Source organism: Sphaeramia orbicularis, chromosome 24 (genome assembly GCF_902148855.1).
Source record: "Sphaeramia orbicularis chromosome 24, fSphaOr1.1, whole genome shotgun sequence".
In the NCBI taxonomy this organism is placed as follows: domain Eukaryota; kingdom Metazoa; phylum Chordata; class Actinopteri; order Kurtiformes; family Apogonidae; genus Sphaeramia; species Sphaeramia orbicularis.
The window spans coordinates 31,690,861-31,706,957 of record NC_043979.1 but is presented as its reverse complement, the minus strand read 5'-3'; the positions used below and the strand labels follow the sequence as shown (position 1 = coordinate 31,706,957).

The 16,097-nt window shown below is 35.1% G+C and overlaps 1 protein-coding gene across 2 annotated transcripts in view; it reads right to left on the bottom strand.

The window, feature by feature from the left end:
* slc24a4b (solute carrier family 24 member 4b) overlaps positions 1-16,097 on the bottom strand; it is a 70,321-nt gene that overhangs the window by 28,569 nt on the left and 25,655 nt on the right. For both annotated transcript variants that reach the window (XM_030127887.1, XM_030127889.1), the window contains exon 3: positions 9,250-9,326. In XM_030127887.1, coding sequence (XP_029983747.1) covers positions 9,250-9,326 — 77 coding nt within the window. The remainder of the gene's footprint in view (positions 1-9,249; positions 9,327-16,097) is intronic.

The window sequence follows — 16,097 nt, the reverse complement described above, 5'->3', positions numbered from 1 at the left end:
CAATTATTTACATGTATTGATAGGATTAGTGGATCAACAGGTATTAAATATTTTATACTGGTAGATGATTTTGGTTGCCAGTAGTTGTTTGGGTCTTTATGGGTTAAATATGCAACTGCTTTAATCAGATTCAGAAAACTTTATTTATCCCATACGGGCTAAGTTTTATGATGTTACTATAAAATGTTAAGTATATTCTACTAATTTGTAGACATAGTGATTTAATTCCATTAAACTTGAACTGTTTCGTACTTTCAACTAAGTTTTAGTCATGACCACACCTTTTTATCTTCGCATTGCATTGTGGGTATTGTATTTACTAAAATGTTTTAATTACAATGCACTTAAATGATTTAAGTTTTATGATGTTACTATAAAATGTTAAGTATATTCTACTAATTTGTAGACATAGTGATTTAATTCCATTCAACTTGAACTGTTTCGTACTTTCAACTAAGTTTTAGTCATAACCACACCTTTTTATCTCGCATTGCATTGTGGGTATTGGGCATGTTGCTGAAAATGTGTTATTTTTATGTGCAGGGGTTCAGCTGGGTTGTGGTGTTAGTGTTAATTTGGATTTAATGTGTGTATGGCAGTGTTCATTGGCCTTTTTGTGTTTGTTTTTGTATTTTTGTAGAGCTGCACCATGAGTCAGAGCCATAGGAAGAACAATGGCTTTCCTGTTCATCTCTTACTTTTACAGTATAATGGAAATCTTAAAATCTTGTCCGATTAAAAGCACTTCCTGTACTGGCAAATGACTCTGAGCTAACTTCCATTCATGCTACAATATATTAAGTTGAATAATTTCATAACTATTTTGGTCAGGAATAGGATTTTGAGTTTGATTAACTTAAAAAAAAGTTGTAGAATCAATGATAAATTAATCTGGTTGCAGTAGAGAACATTAGTCAGTGTAACCTAAAATGCTGAGTTGACTGGTAGGATAGTGGGGTTGATTTTACAACAGATTTAAAGTACAAATAACTTGTCTTTTAGTGTTTTCTACTTAATAGTTTAAGTTCAATACTTTTAGCATTAAAGTTGAACGTACTTAAACCAACTGATTAGTCGATCATTACTCAAATCATTTAAGTGCAATCACTTGCCTCAAATTTTTTGAGTAAACTTTACTTATCCGGGCTTACAGTGCAATTCATTTGCAGCTTACCACAGACATCAACTCACATCCAAAGTGCAATGTGACAAACATAAATAAATCAGTGTACAAATACAAGATCATTGGAAGCAACTACGAATAAATGCATTTAAATAATCAACAATAAGTAATCAATAAATATCAATGCAGATTAAAAGACCCAATTGGATCTACTAACATAAAAAAAAAAAAATCTCATAAAAAAATGACTAAAACGGCTGCTGTCAGAGTTTAAAAGTGTGATAGCTGAAGGAATAAAAGATTTTGAATATCTGTTGGTTCTCCTCTGAGGTGTGTGGTTTTTTAATTTTAGTTATTTTATTAGACCTTCATTTAACCAGATAAAATCCCATTGAGATTGAGATCTCTTCTACAAGGGTGACCTGGCCAAGAGGTCAGCAGCACACGCCAAGAAAGAAAACAGGTTTTACAGACAGGTAGTAACAATAAATTAAAACAGTAATAATATTGTAATAACAGAAAAGGGAGACAGTTAAAAAAAAAAAATTGCAGTTAATAAAGTGCAAAAATTTAGTTGAGGTCACAGCAAATTAAAAACACAGGCACTGTCCGATTGACTCTCGCTGTCTTGTCCTTAAGATGGTGGTAACGCCGGCCTGAAGTCATCAAAACAAACTTCGGCTACAAACCAGTGATAATCAGTGATAATCCCTCGACATAGAAGTCACATCTATCTTTATATTTAGATATTTAATTTGGACAGAGGGGAGAAAGCTGCAAAGACAGGGTCTGCATCTTCAAATTCTGATACTTTTCCCTGCAGCACTAAAGTCAATAGAGGATTTTTTTTTCTTTTTTTTTAAACCACAAAGCAACATTTCTCAGCCTATTTGTCTGATTTACCCCCAATGTGGAGTAAGCACAAAACAAGTCCATCCATTACTTTTGCTTACATTGTATATTTGACATATAATTGTATTCCAACTCCAGGACAGACGTTAGCCTTTGCTGCGTCCGATAATATCTGAGTGTCTTTAGTTGAAAATCCAACACAAACAATGGTTTGTTAGAGCATTTGTACTGGTTTGTAGCTTATTTTGCTTTGTATTGTGGACTGAGATATTGTTAATCCTTTATCAGGCAAGTGACTATTTTTGGTCATTTCCGCATACATTACAAGACAGTGGCAGCATAAGTTCCAGTGAGGGAACAATCTCAGGTCTGATGTGGTCTACAGGGTCTGTAAGGTCCACCTCTGCATGAACAGTGAGTGTACCTGCTTTGTTAGGTACCATAAAGTGATGGTACTAATGTAAGGTATGATGTTCAAAGGGAGAATGTGGATGTGGACAGGTGTCTGGATCAGCACTTATGATGGTCTAAAATGCATGTTCCTTTCACCTTACATGTTTTTCTGTAGTATTTTTATATTTATTTTTTGGATTTTTTTTTTTTTTTATTGGCACCTACGGGTAAAGAACCATATACGTATAATATATAATATAGGAGGGCTAGGGCTATTTATTGTTAAGTATTTTTTTGTGTTGCTGTGATTGTTATTGTTATTTGGTTGTTATTTATTTTTAATACTGGGTGGAGAGAGAGCCAGGGCAAACTCTGTTTCATTGCCATGGTACTTGTACCTGAACGCACATGACATAAACTTGAAACTTGAAATGAGGTAAATTCATTGACCTTGATTTTCAACATAATGACAAATTCTGCAAAATTTCACAAAAGTAATAAAGTCTCATTATGTCATCTAATAACACATTAAGGGTGAATGTGTGACTTTCAGAGTATTTCTAGGAGTGCCTTATAAAGGGTTAAATGAAGGTCGTGTGGACAAAATTTTAAAAAATAAATAAAAAAATTTTTAAAAAGAGGGGGAAAACACCTCTTTAGAAGAATGCGTGTATGAATGCGGACATGACATTTATGCATTTGCTAATATTATTAACAGTAGCTACCCCATGTGCGTATATAGTTTATATGCTGCATTCCAGAGTGTTGGGAGGTGGGAAGTTTCCGACATCAAACTCAGGGGCGGCTGTGGCTCAGGTGGTAGAGCGGGTCGTCCAATAACTGAAGGGTTGGCGGTTCGAATCCCGCTCTGTCCTAGTCAGTCAGTTGTGTCCTTGGGCAAGACACTTCACCCTCCCTGCCTCCAGTGCCACCCACACCGGTGTATGAATGTTCGGTGGTGGTCAGAGGGGGTCGTCGGCGCAAATGTACAAATGGCTACAAATGTAGTTTACCACCACCAGAGTGTGAATGTGAGAGCGAATGAATAATGGGTCAATAATGTACAGCGCTTTGGATGTCTAGAAAAGCGCTATATAAATCCAATCCATTATTATTATTCAGTAAAATGCATTGGAACGCCCGTCGAAGCCCGAGGTCCTAGTTACAAAGTGGGGCCAGATCAAAGTACTGCAAATTACAACGTGACGTCAAACACAACAATGGCGATACAATGTGTGCAACTTCGCAATGAAACAAAAACTTCACAATGTAGAATTAGCTCGTTCGTCATTTCGCCTCTCTCATGTCATTTTCGTACATGAGAACGCTGTACCGTCGACAGTCAAAAGGCCTCTTCAGTAACAAAGCAAATAGGAGCTTAGATCTGCGGTCCTCCATATTTGTTGTTTATGTTCAACGTGGATCGTCAAGAATGCAGATGTAGTTGACTCCAAGTAAGATATATTCTACCTCCCAACACTTTGGAATGCAGCAATAGTATAGTATTTTGAGTTGCTTTGGCAGTGTTATTGTTCAAATTAAAAACTCTTTATTCATGAAGGTATTCATTATTTTAGCAGTTTAAAGTTTTAGCTAACCATTTAATTATCCATTAGCCAACTATTTTTAACATTTACTTTAGCTTAGCTTACATTGTAGCTGTGATTGATGCGTTTATTCTAATTGTATGAATTTAGTTAATCATTGCTGCTGTAACCATTTGCACAGGTTGCGTCTAATGTAGTTACTGCACATTTAAGATAAGAGTGTTTAATCATAATTAATAGCCCTTTCAACTGTCCAATTAAATGTTTACCTTATACTACTATCATTTACTTTAGTTTATCCTCCTTTTACCTTTGGGTACATAATTTTAGCCTGGATGTTTGCTCACCATTTCAACCCATTAACTGAGGCCTTAATTAATTTAACCCTAAGTTTATACTTCTTCCTATAAGTTTATACTTCTTCTTATAAGTCTATACTTCTTCCTACTCCTTTTTGACCATGCAAAATTCAGACTTGCACGTACTTGAAGATAGATTCTGTTCATTTAAATGTTATTTTGTTTTTGTCTTAATTTGCTTCGTTTTGTTTCATTTCTTTGCATATTATAAATAAATAAACCCTTGTTTTTTGCAAGTTATATAAAGTATTTATAATGTGAAATTATTTACATTTTTAATATACAGTCGCGGAAAAAATATATGAGACTACCCTTGTTTTCTTCAATTTCTTGTTCATTTTAATGTCTGGTACAACTAAAGGCACATTTGTTTAAACAAATATAATGATAACGACAAAAAATAGCTCATAAGAGTTTAATTTCAGAGCTGATATCTATCCATTTTCCATTTTTTCTTGATAATAACCAAAATCACTTCAGTTCTTACATCAATATCTATGGCATTGTACTGCCAAAAACAGTGCTTTTAGGCATTCCATGTTTTCTTTTCTGTCTATTTTAGTCACATGATACACATAGGAGTCAATACTTGATTGCATAACCATTGTTTCTGATGACTATTGATGGTCTAATAATTTTTTCCGTGACTGTCGTTAATGGCATAGACTACAACTGACTCCTGTCAACCAGCTAACTAATGGCACTAAATTATCCTGAGCAAAATATATGTGGGTTCATTTTAATCTCAAAAACTCAGAAGTACCCCTGGGTTTGGAACCATCGCTCTAAAAGAGAAGTGAAGGAGAAATCTCATGCAGAGTACCCAATTAAAACAAGACCTGCATTCAGTTCAAATGTCAGTTCAGTGACGAGCAGTTTCCCTTACAACGTGAAAAATCTACAGGATCTGCATATCCCCGCTGCCGTGAGAGAGGAAAGCGGGTGGTGGTGGGGGGGCTATTTCAGTAGCTGAAGCGAGATCTATAAATTATAGATCAGGTGTGACATCATGGCCAGGCATCTCTGGCAGCTGTGCTCTGCTCTATGCTATCCACAGGGGGCAGTGCAGGACTGCAGCATGATCACGCCTCATTTTAAAGGCTGCTCTCAACAGTGGAACCACAGACAATACTCACAGGACAATATATTCAGCTCACATTGAACTATAAAGCTTAATGTCCATGATTCACACTTTACACACACAATTAAGACTCTGCATTGCTCGGTCAAGGACATTCCCGTTAGTGAATTTCATGTAACCACTAAGGAAAACGTTAGCCTCAGTAGTGATTATTTATAATGCATCTGAATGCATTTTGGCTGCTATTTGGACTTAGATATAATAAGCTTTACATGTACTGCTGACCATGTAGCAAATAAGTGTAATAATGTATGAATGTACCCTCTGGAGGTGAGGAGGGAGGTTATGCTTGACCATGAACTAAAGGCCATTTGTTACGTCTCCACCTCCGCTCTACATGCTCTCATTTATCATGCTTAGTCTTAAAAAGGTCAAAAAACATAAGCTGTGTTCAGGGCCAGGATTGCAACCAACACTGATGACATGCAGTCGTGCCCTCTCTGAATCTAAAGTACCTGTGTTACCGATAAAGCTGTTCTACCTCTAAGTGTTTTAAAGTCATTTTACAAGAAATAAATCCTAACATGCAATTGCCGCAGATTCCAAAAAGCAAAAAATGTGCTTCTCTCCAGATTGTTATTAGGGGTGTGTATTGGCAAGAATCTGGCGAAACGATACAAATCATGATACTGGGATCATGATACGATACATCACACTATATCATGATACTGTTAAAAAGGCAATTTTTTGTTTGTTTCTTTTTTTAAAATGATTATTTCCTGGAAGAATTGATTTACACCAGAAATATGCACAAATACTAAACCCATTTTTATTTGATCACAACAGGATCTAATGCTATATCACAAAATTTAACTGTTAAAACACAAATTACGTTACATAAAAGTAATGTTAAGAAACAAATCCTGTGTTTTATTTTTTAATGGAGTTGAGCACAGGCCATTTACACTCCCCAACAGTAGATGGCAGTAATACGCTATAATGCTAATTAACACCAGATATTTCACAGCGCAAAATAAGACCCGAAACTCTATATTCAAATCATGCAAAATTCAGGTATGACACAAACTGCATCAGATATGGTTTTACCTTTATCAAGGACAAAAACCTCAGTCCGTGCATTTACATGACAACTTTTATTCCTGGTTTAATCTGAATAAAGGTTAGATCCTATTTAAGATGCCCATGTAAACACATTATTCCATTTGAAAAAGAAAAGTTCGGATTAAATTTAAACCCGATTAAAGTCACTGGTTTAATCCACTTTTATTCCAATCTAAATTATTCCTCGGTAAGGGTGTGTATTGGCAAGAATCTGGTGAAACGATACAAATCACGATACTGGGATCACGATACGATATATCACAATATATCATGATACTGTTAAAAAGGCAATTTTTTTGTTTGTTTCTTTATTTGAAATTATTATTTCCTGGAAGAAGTGATTTACACCAGAAATATGCACAAACACTAAACACATTTTTATTTGATCACAACAGGATCTAAAGCTATACCACAAAATTTAACTGTTAAAACGCAAATTATGTTTCACAGACATTACAGATTAAGATCCTGTTCAAATGTTCATATTCTATTAGTTCATAACTAACAACATAACGCTATTTTTGTGCTATCGCAAAAACAAAGGAACCAACATTATGTAATAAAACAGTGTTAAATAATAATAAATAAGATAAAGAAAAATAAAAAAACAAAAATGAATCTTCACCATATCTGCATTTGAATAAAAACCTAAAAATATCAATACAGTACTTTTTGATATCGATACAGTATTGTGAAATGAAATATCGCGATATATTGCAGAACGGATATTTTCTAACACCCCTAATTGTTATAATGCAACCTAGTCTCATATCGAAATGTGAAATAGCTACGTTTGTCCACAGTACTGGGTTGTACAGTGTCTAATAAATTAATGGATGTCATTGAGTGATAGACTGCTGCAAAACAAGACATTAAATTACATTTTATTGGATATAATTTTTTTTTTTTACATTTTCTAACCACATAATACATTCATTAAGAGACTGTTTTTGCACTCATTACATTGTATTCTATGTTTTCAATAAATGTGTTCCCATCTGATTACTTTGAGGTCAAACTAATCAAAATCTTCTGCACTTGTAACCCCAGAAGTTAATTCGTCATAGTGTGGAGAAGGCCTTGAAAAGGCCTCGACACCCTCCTGCAGGGAATTAAAATTTACATTTTTTTTTTTTTTTTTTTTTTTTTTAATTTCTGGTCAAAAATGTCTGAGACGGATGAGGAAATGCATTCAGGAAGACACACAGGCTCAGTATTTGCAAAATCCTGACTAAGACTCTGGGTGCGTTTGATAAAAAGAAACATTTTAAAGCCAGCTTAATCTGGCATGAAGAGTTCATTCACAGGTGCACGGAAATGAACACTGAATAACTGGGTGTTTGAATGAAATCCACAGGTTATGTGTGTTTATGGGAAGCCTATAGTTACTGAGTCATATGGAAAGGGTTCGTGTTAATTAAAAAAAAAAAGAGGGACATGATTTCTGTAGTACTAATGAATTGTTCAGGTTTTTCCGTTTCCACTCCTCCCTTATATAGCTGAATAAATGTGACTGACAAATATATTGATCTATTTGGATGAAAACGTCTTCTTCGAGATCAGCAAAAACTTTCACTAAATCCTCATGCATCAAGCCAAACTTCTGAGATTCTCAGTTGCAGTGAACAAGGTAAAAGGAAGATGCAGGTGTTGGAGGCAATGTGGAGAATCTGATGTAGCTCACCAACGTTTTTTGGAAATGTGACAAAATAATTGGGTTTTAGGAAATGGTGTGTGGATTACGACAACAAATAATGGGGTATGAGATTCCAATGTGTTGTGATGGACTGTATTTGTGTAACTTATCTGATGGAAATGTAGCGGGAAACGACATATGCTTGGTTAAGGTACTTTTAGTGGCTTGCAAAAAAGCTATTACAAGGAACTGGGGAAGGACAAAACCACCAACACAGGACCAGTGGATCGCAGTTATTGAAGGAATATATACAATGGAAAGGGTGACTCATAAGTCGCTTTTCCATTGACCCTCAAATTGTGCAAATATAACTTGCGCATAAAAATTTACCTAATGAAAAAACAACAATTTTGCCAAAAGTCTCATTTTTCGATTAGAAGTTTTTGTGCTGGCAAGAGGTGGTTTTTCAGGCATAGCACAAATGGTATATCACGCAAAACTGCAATGGAAAGACCTTTTTTCGCAACTAGAGTCAGGTGAATTAAAAAAACAGATGTTGACGGATGTTACAACAAGTGAAGAAGAAGAAACATGTCACGGTATGTGTGGACACACCAGGAAACCCAATCCTTTTTTTAATTTAGTACGAGATAGAGGGATAATATATAATAATAATGAATATATCTGTAAATCAACATATTTACATTCGTCGCCATGTTTATGGAATGACTTCTCGTGTCATCTCGCGATAATAAATAAACAAATCATCGTATTTGTGATTTAATGGAAAAACCCACGTTACGCACTTGTGTTTTTTCAACATTTAGTAAATATCTGTGAAGTTTTGCACAGATGTCCAATGGAAAAGCGACTATTGACTCCGACTACGGGAAGCTCAAATGGACAAAAATTGGAATAAATGGACTGTTTACAGAGCTCAGAATGGTGGAAAGACTGGATAATGCAAATGTAATGTGTGTAATGTACCCAAGCAATGTTGGTTTGTTTGTTTTTTGTTGTTTTGTTAAATACATGTGTAGAAAATTTCAATAAAAACTTAAATGAAAAAAAAAAAAAAAAAGAGGGAGATGCAGATGCAGGTGCAGCATCTTGAAGAGTAAAAGAAGTCGTCTTACCGCCACAATGTGCAGCAGAATGGCCCCGCTCTTTCGTTCATTGTTCGTGAAAAAGTCATCAGGGAACTCGTGTATGGCTGGGGAGAGAAAACATCATGGTCATCACACCTTAGGAGCATGACAGCAAAGGCACATACCCCACCCAACTGAGACGACTGTGACTTCATTTCGCCAGTCTCAGAGGAAAAGGCTAGAGATGTTGGTTCAGCAAGTTACACTAAACTTGTCTTGCTGCAGCAGCTCTGCTCTCCCTCTTTTTTTTTTTTTTACTTATCTCTTTCCACTGCATCATATAATACAGCAAAAAACATCTTGTGTACCTAGAAATCAGGGCAGGCCAGCTGGTAAGGTTCATATGCAAATTATACAGCAGCCTGTGATAATCATCCAAAAAAAAAAAAAAAAAAAAGCTACAGACTCAGGCAACATCAAGAGCTTTAAAGTTTCATAAGAGCAAAATGGTTCAAAACACTTTTTTTAAAAACCATCTTCGGTCTGTTGCGTGTCAGGCCGTCCTATGATTTCATACCTATTCGTGGAAAAGAGTCAGCTATTGCATTTGCCTCAAAAAACTGTAGTGAGAGCTTGGGCTATATTAAGAGCCTGAAGTCATACAGAATTAAACTAAGCAGGCAGAAAAACAGTCCATGCTGAGGACTCGTCATCCATCATCTCGGGCTCCAGCTGAACGCAGTGTGATCGTGGTACCACCATACGGCTCAGATCTCTGGAAGCGCGGCCACTCAGCTGCGCACCTGGCTGGAGACAGAAGCCGGCCGTCTCCCTGACAGGACCGGGCATCTGGAGGGAGCGGCCTGTGTCCGACCTGAACCGCACGCTCACATCTCGCCTCACTCTGCAGCCCAAAACATTACCAGCATATTGCTTACATAAGGTAAAGCTACATAATCCGGGAAAAAAAACAAACTTTAAATGGGGCCGTTTTGCTGTTGCACTACTTATGCATGGCACTAAAAAAAGACTGGAAATTACTTCAGAACAAACAGCAGCAGTGGGAGCAGAGCCCGCAGAACATTGCTGTTTACAACAAAAAAAAAAAACATAAGCCAAGACTTCGACCCTCGCCACATATGGATTCATGAAGTGGAACAGTGCTCACCTGAGACTCCTCACTGCATCTGTCCCCATCCCACCACTGTCTGCTTTTATGAAATTCAACGGTGTGCACACATGACTGAATCGGTAGGGCACAGCAGACGCAAACCAAATTACATTATATAGGACGTAATGCAATCCCACTTAATCATCCACATGCTTCCTGAATTTCAATCAATTGCATCACATGTAGATGTCAATTTTATATGCATGTATAACTCCATATATTCATTAACACTGTAGGGGGGGGGGATTCATACAGTAAGATAATTAAATCACAAAGTAAATAGAAAAATGAGTTTAAACTTCACTTCATGATTAAAACATTGGTTGTTGCAAATGGCTTACACTGTATGTGGGATGTACTATTAATTGTTGCTTTGCAGGAATATCATCTTTCAGCATATTTTTAAAGGTGGGTCATTAACACCGTTGGGACAAACTCATCCCATGTGTCAAGATGTAGTTTTCTGCATCATCTTTAAACATACTTATGAAGTAATTAAAATATATAATTACATTTAACAGAATGACTAATAATTTCTAACACTGCCTTTACCAAATGTACAGCTCAAAATGAGCCACAGAGCTGGTTTGAGTCACCAGTTGAGTATAGGGATGTAACGATATGAAAATTTCATATCATGGTTATCGTGACCAAAATTATCACGGTTATCAGTATTATCGCGGTATTGTTGAAATTGTGCTCAAAATGTTCAAAAAGTACTGATACACACACTGAAATAATTTAACCAAGTTGTATTTTGAGAAAAAAAACAAAACAAAACATAAAATAGTTGGCACAATGTACCCTCTGTTGGCAGAAACATTCTAGTATTACCCCTTAGTGGTCTGAGCCTATTTTGGCTGTTTTTCATACTTTTGATTTTGCCTTTGTATACTATATACAGAAATGTTTACGATACCCATGTTTGGGATCTTTTTTTAAGCACAACTTCATTTATATCATCTGCCTTTTATTTTATTTTATTCACTTTAATCTACTATATCAAAATAAAAGGTCAGAAAACACACACACAAAAAAAAATCCGATTTGAAAAATGTATATAATATCTTGCATAAATAACACAAAGATGCTTAACGAACCTTTTCAAAGATTTTAAAAGTGAATATGGGTTCCAAATATTAGGTATATACAATTAAACTTGTAATAAATTAGAACTATCCTCAAATATTTGACATAAAAGCAGATCTTTACATCGGTGTTTTCTCTGGAAAAGTGCGGTAATCAAACATGGTTATCATAATAATTAGAATTTAAATGGTAATACTAACCATCTGCAATTTTACCGCGGTTTATCGTTATACCGGTCATCGTTACATCCCTAGTTGAGTAACATGCATAACATACTGTATGTGTGAATTAACCCTTAAATCAATCAGTCTTTATTTATATAGCACTTTTCATACAATGAAGATGTAGCACAAAGACCCAAACAGCCATCGACAACCAAAACCATCCACTGATCTAAAATGTTTAATACCTGCAGATCCATTAATCCTATCGATACATGTAAATAATTGGTGTAAAATGCAGTTTGTCATCTTTTCATGGTCATCAGCTGCACGTTCAGAGGGTTCATAGTTAACATGGAAACACCGTCATCTTCTACAACATTGATTCACCAGTAAAACCCATGGAGTTTGAGCAATAACAGTGGGTGGAGACACTTGGTTTATCTTAAGTTAATGATGTATTTTGCTGAAAAAGTCACTTTTTCTTCAGTTTTCTCTGTTTTTGAATAATAACGATCAACTTTAATCTGCCCTTTTATGAACATCTACATGATCAGTAAATGAAATATAGGAAAATCCCTGATGTTCACTGAAAAAAAACACCATATACAGAGGATAATGTCATAATAAATGGTGATAAATTACTTTAAAAAAAAAGAAATATAGGAAAATCCCTGATGTTCACTGAAAAAAAAACACCATATACAGAGGATAATGTCATAATAAATGGTGATAAATTACTTTAAAAAATGAAATATAGGAAAATCCCTGATGTTCACTGAAAAAAAACACCATATACAGAGGATAATGTCATAATAAATGGTGATAAAGTACTTTAAAAAAAAAAAGAAATATAGGAAAATCCCTGATGTTCACTGAAAAAAAAACACCATATACAGAGGATAACGTCATAATAAATGGTGATAAATTATTTTAAAAAATGAAATATAGGAAAATCCCTGATGTTCACTGAAAAAAAACACCATATACAGAGGATAACGTCATAATAAATGGTGATAAATTATTAAAAAAAATGAAATATAGGAAAATCCCTGATGTTCACTGAAAAAAAACACCATATACAGAGGATAATGTCATAATAAATGGTGATAAATTACTCAGGAGAAAAAAAAAAAAGCCAAATATAGAGAAAAAAGTTTTTTGGAATGGCCACAAAAGCAGCACTGGGTCTTTAAGAGTTCAAACAGAAAGGCTTTTTTGTTGCCGGGTATAAAAATTACCAAGTCATGTGAATGTGGCAGAGGCAGCATTTGTGAGACAAAAATGTAAAAGATAAAAAAAAAAAAAAAAAAAAAAAAAGACAGAACCAAGAGACCAAAAGGATGAAAATGTAGAAGTTGAAACAAGATGCAAACGACGAGGTGAAAAAAAAAAAAAAAATGACAGATGAAAATGTCAAAAGAGAGCAACAATATAAGAGATCTAACAAGATGTAAAATATAAGTATATTGGAAAAAAAAAAAAAGTTTCATGTATTTTTAACTGGTGGTGAAATGTAATGGAACCCAAAAGTCTACAGTGATGAATTAAATGCACATTGCTGGTATGTTCCACCAATTGAGTTCATTAATATGTTAGATTCCCAATGGCGCATACAGCCAAAAAACAAGGGAGAAAAACTACATCTGTATTTCTGGCTCGGGGACAGAAGTTAATCTGACCTTGATTTGTCAAAGTTCTTGTACGGCGGTGCTCTGAAGGCCTCCCTGACACAGTAAACCCATTAGAACGGGGGTGGGGGGGTGGAAAAATAAAAACCAGACTATGTGCCGTAATACCGATTATGACCGTAATACATAATGAGAAAGTGGAGAACACCTGGTTGACATTGGAATCTCTTTAGTAACATTGACTGTGGCGGGGAGGGGGGTGGGGTGGGGGTGGGGCTTTAGCTCATTTCATTTCTGACAGGTTTATGCGCTGAATGAAACGTGTCGCAAAGCTGACTGCCTCAAGCGAAGGTGCAATCAATTATAGGATTTGTCAGCTGTGCCGTTAGAGGGGACGGGAAACAAACTGATACCGGTACAGACGGCTAAAGTCCTACTGATACCTCATGGATAAAGCTGCAGTATTTCATCTTCTGAGGGGCATAAAGCACGTGCATGCATTGGACAGGAGGAGGCTGGTTTTAATTAGGCCTGTTGTTAAAAATAAGCGATTGTAGAGGTGTTTAAAAGGACGTCGGCTCCGGGACAGCTGAGAGGAGACAAACGGGTAACCTCCCGGTCCACCAGTGTGCAGGATTCGCCCGTCTCCTGTCTCCGTGGAGGTCGTACAGGACGTGAATACACTTCCACAGCCGCGATGCATCCCAAATGAGGCCCATAAATAGAATCTTATAAATATGTGCCTACGTAGAAATCGTGTCATTTTTATAGAAACCAAGTAAAGTGCATTTCCCTCTGATGTTCTGTGCGTGTGTTCAATGTCAAACCGTCACTTCAAAGAATATACAGTCACGGAAAAAAATTTTTGTTTTCTTCAGTTTCTTGTTCATTTTAATGCCTGCTCCAACTAAAGGTACATTTGTTTGGACAAATATAATGATAACAACAAAAAATAGCTAATAAGAGTTTAATTTAAGAGCCGATATCTAGACATTTTCCATGTTTTCTTGATAATAACCAAAATCACTTCAGTTCTTACATCAATATCTATGGCATTGTACTGACAAAAACAGTGCTTTTAGACATTCCATGTTTTCTTTTCTGTTAGTTTTAGTCACATGATACACACAGGAGTTAGTATTTGATTGCATAACTATTGTTTTTGATGACGTTTGATGGTCTAATAATTTTTTCCGTGACTACAACAAAATATAAAAATGCAGAATTAAAACATTAGAAACGTACTTCATTATATGGAAGTCATTTTTAACTAAACACAATAGGTCCTGAGATAAAATATGATTTTAGATGAGGTTTTGAGTGATTAATAATCAATGATGAAACATGAATATTAGAGCAAACGCTGTCCAGATTCTCATTTCTTAGTTTTTGTCATTTACACTAGACTCTGCTGTCATATCTGCAATACAAAGTGATTTATTCAATCTATAAATGTATATACAAGATTTTGTCATCTTTGTCCTTCAGTGAAATTTGTGTTGGGAGCTGGTCATTTGATACAGTCGTGGAAAAAAAATTATTAGACCACCCTTGTTTTCTTCAATTTCTTGTTCATTTTAATGCCTGGTACAACTAAAGGTACATTTGTTTGGACAAATATAATGATAACAACAAAAATACGTCATAAGAGTTTAATTTCAGAGCTGATATCTAGACATTTTCCATGTTTTCTTGATAATAACCAAAATCACTTCAGTTCTTACATTAATAGCTATGGCATTGTACTAACAAAAATCGTGCTTTTAGGCATTCCATATTTTCTTTTCTGTCTGTTTTAGTCACATGATACACACAGGAGTTAGTACTTGATTGGATAACTGCTGTTTTTGATGACGTTTGATGGTCTAATAATTTTTTTTTCCCGCAACTGTATAGTCATGTAAAATCATAAAATGGCAGAAGATGGCAGAAAACTAGTTAAAGTATTCAAGTAAAAGTACTGGTTATAACTAATGTTATTGTATTATTGATGGAGACACATCAGTATTGATGCAACTTGTTTTTTTCTGCAAGAGGCGGAGCTGGATTGATTTACTTTATTATCAGTTTTATAAACAGACAGGGGTGTCATTATTAAGAAAATAAAGGAGAAAAAAATGGTTTTAGTTTGTTTTGTTTTTTTCACCTCAAATGAAATCATGTTAGTGGTTTAGAGGGAAAAAAAAAAAAAAAAAAAATCACCATTGGATGAACTCATATTGATAAAATGAGCTGACTTTTCACCAAAGACAAAAAGGATAATTTTTCACAATGTGTATTTTTATAACCTGAACAAACATTAACAACATGAAATGTCTTAAAAAAGAAAAAAAAACTGCAATTTTAACAATATTTTGCCTGTTACTAAATGTTTTGTGTCTTTGTAGGTCCCCTGTGATCTGTAAGTTTAATGCACGTATATGAGAAGCTGAGGCATACACTGTAAGACCAAATAAGTTGAGTTTAGTTAAAAAAAAAAAAAAAAATTGAGAAAAGTGGTTGCCTTAAAAAAATTAATGATTAATGAACTTTTTTTTACTTGATTGCATAACCATTGTTTTTGATGACTTTTGATGGTCTAATAATTTTTTCCGCAACTGTACATTGAAATGTTTACAATCTCACCCTAACTGGAGCCTGATCATAATGGAAAATATCACTCAAGTGTCGGATCAGTTCATGTTCTGAGAGATCTTTTAATGGACAGATGATCTGATCAGTGGAAACAGAAGAAAATAAGAAAGGAAAGATGCCTCTGAAAACCGAGACAAAAATGTGTCTGCTGGCTATTTTTACATCAGGAAAAAAGTGAAAGAACATTTGTAGTCCACCACAAATAGAAAT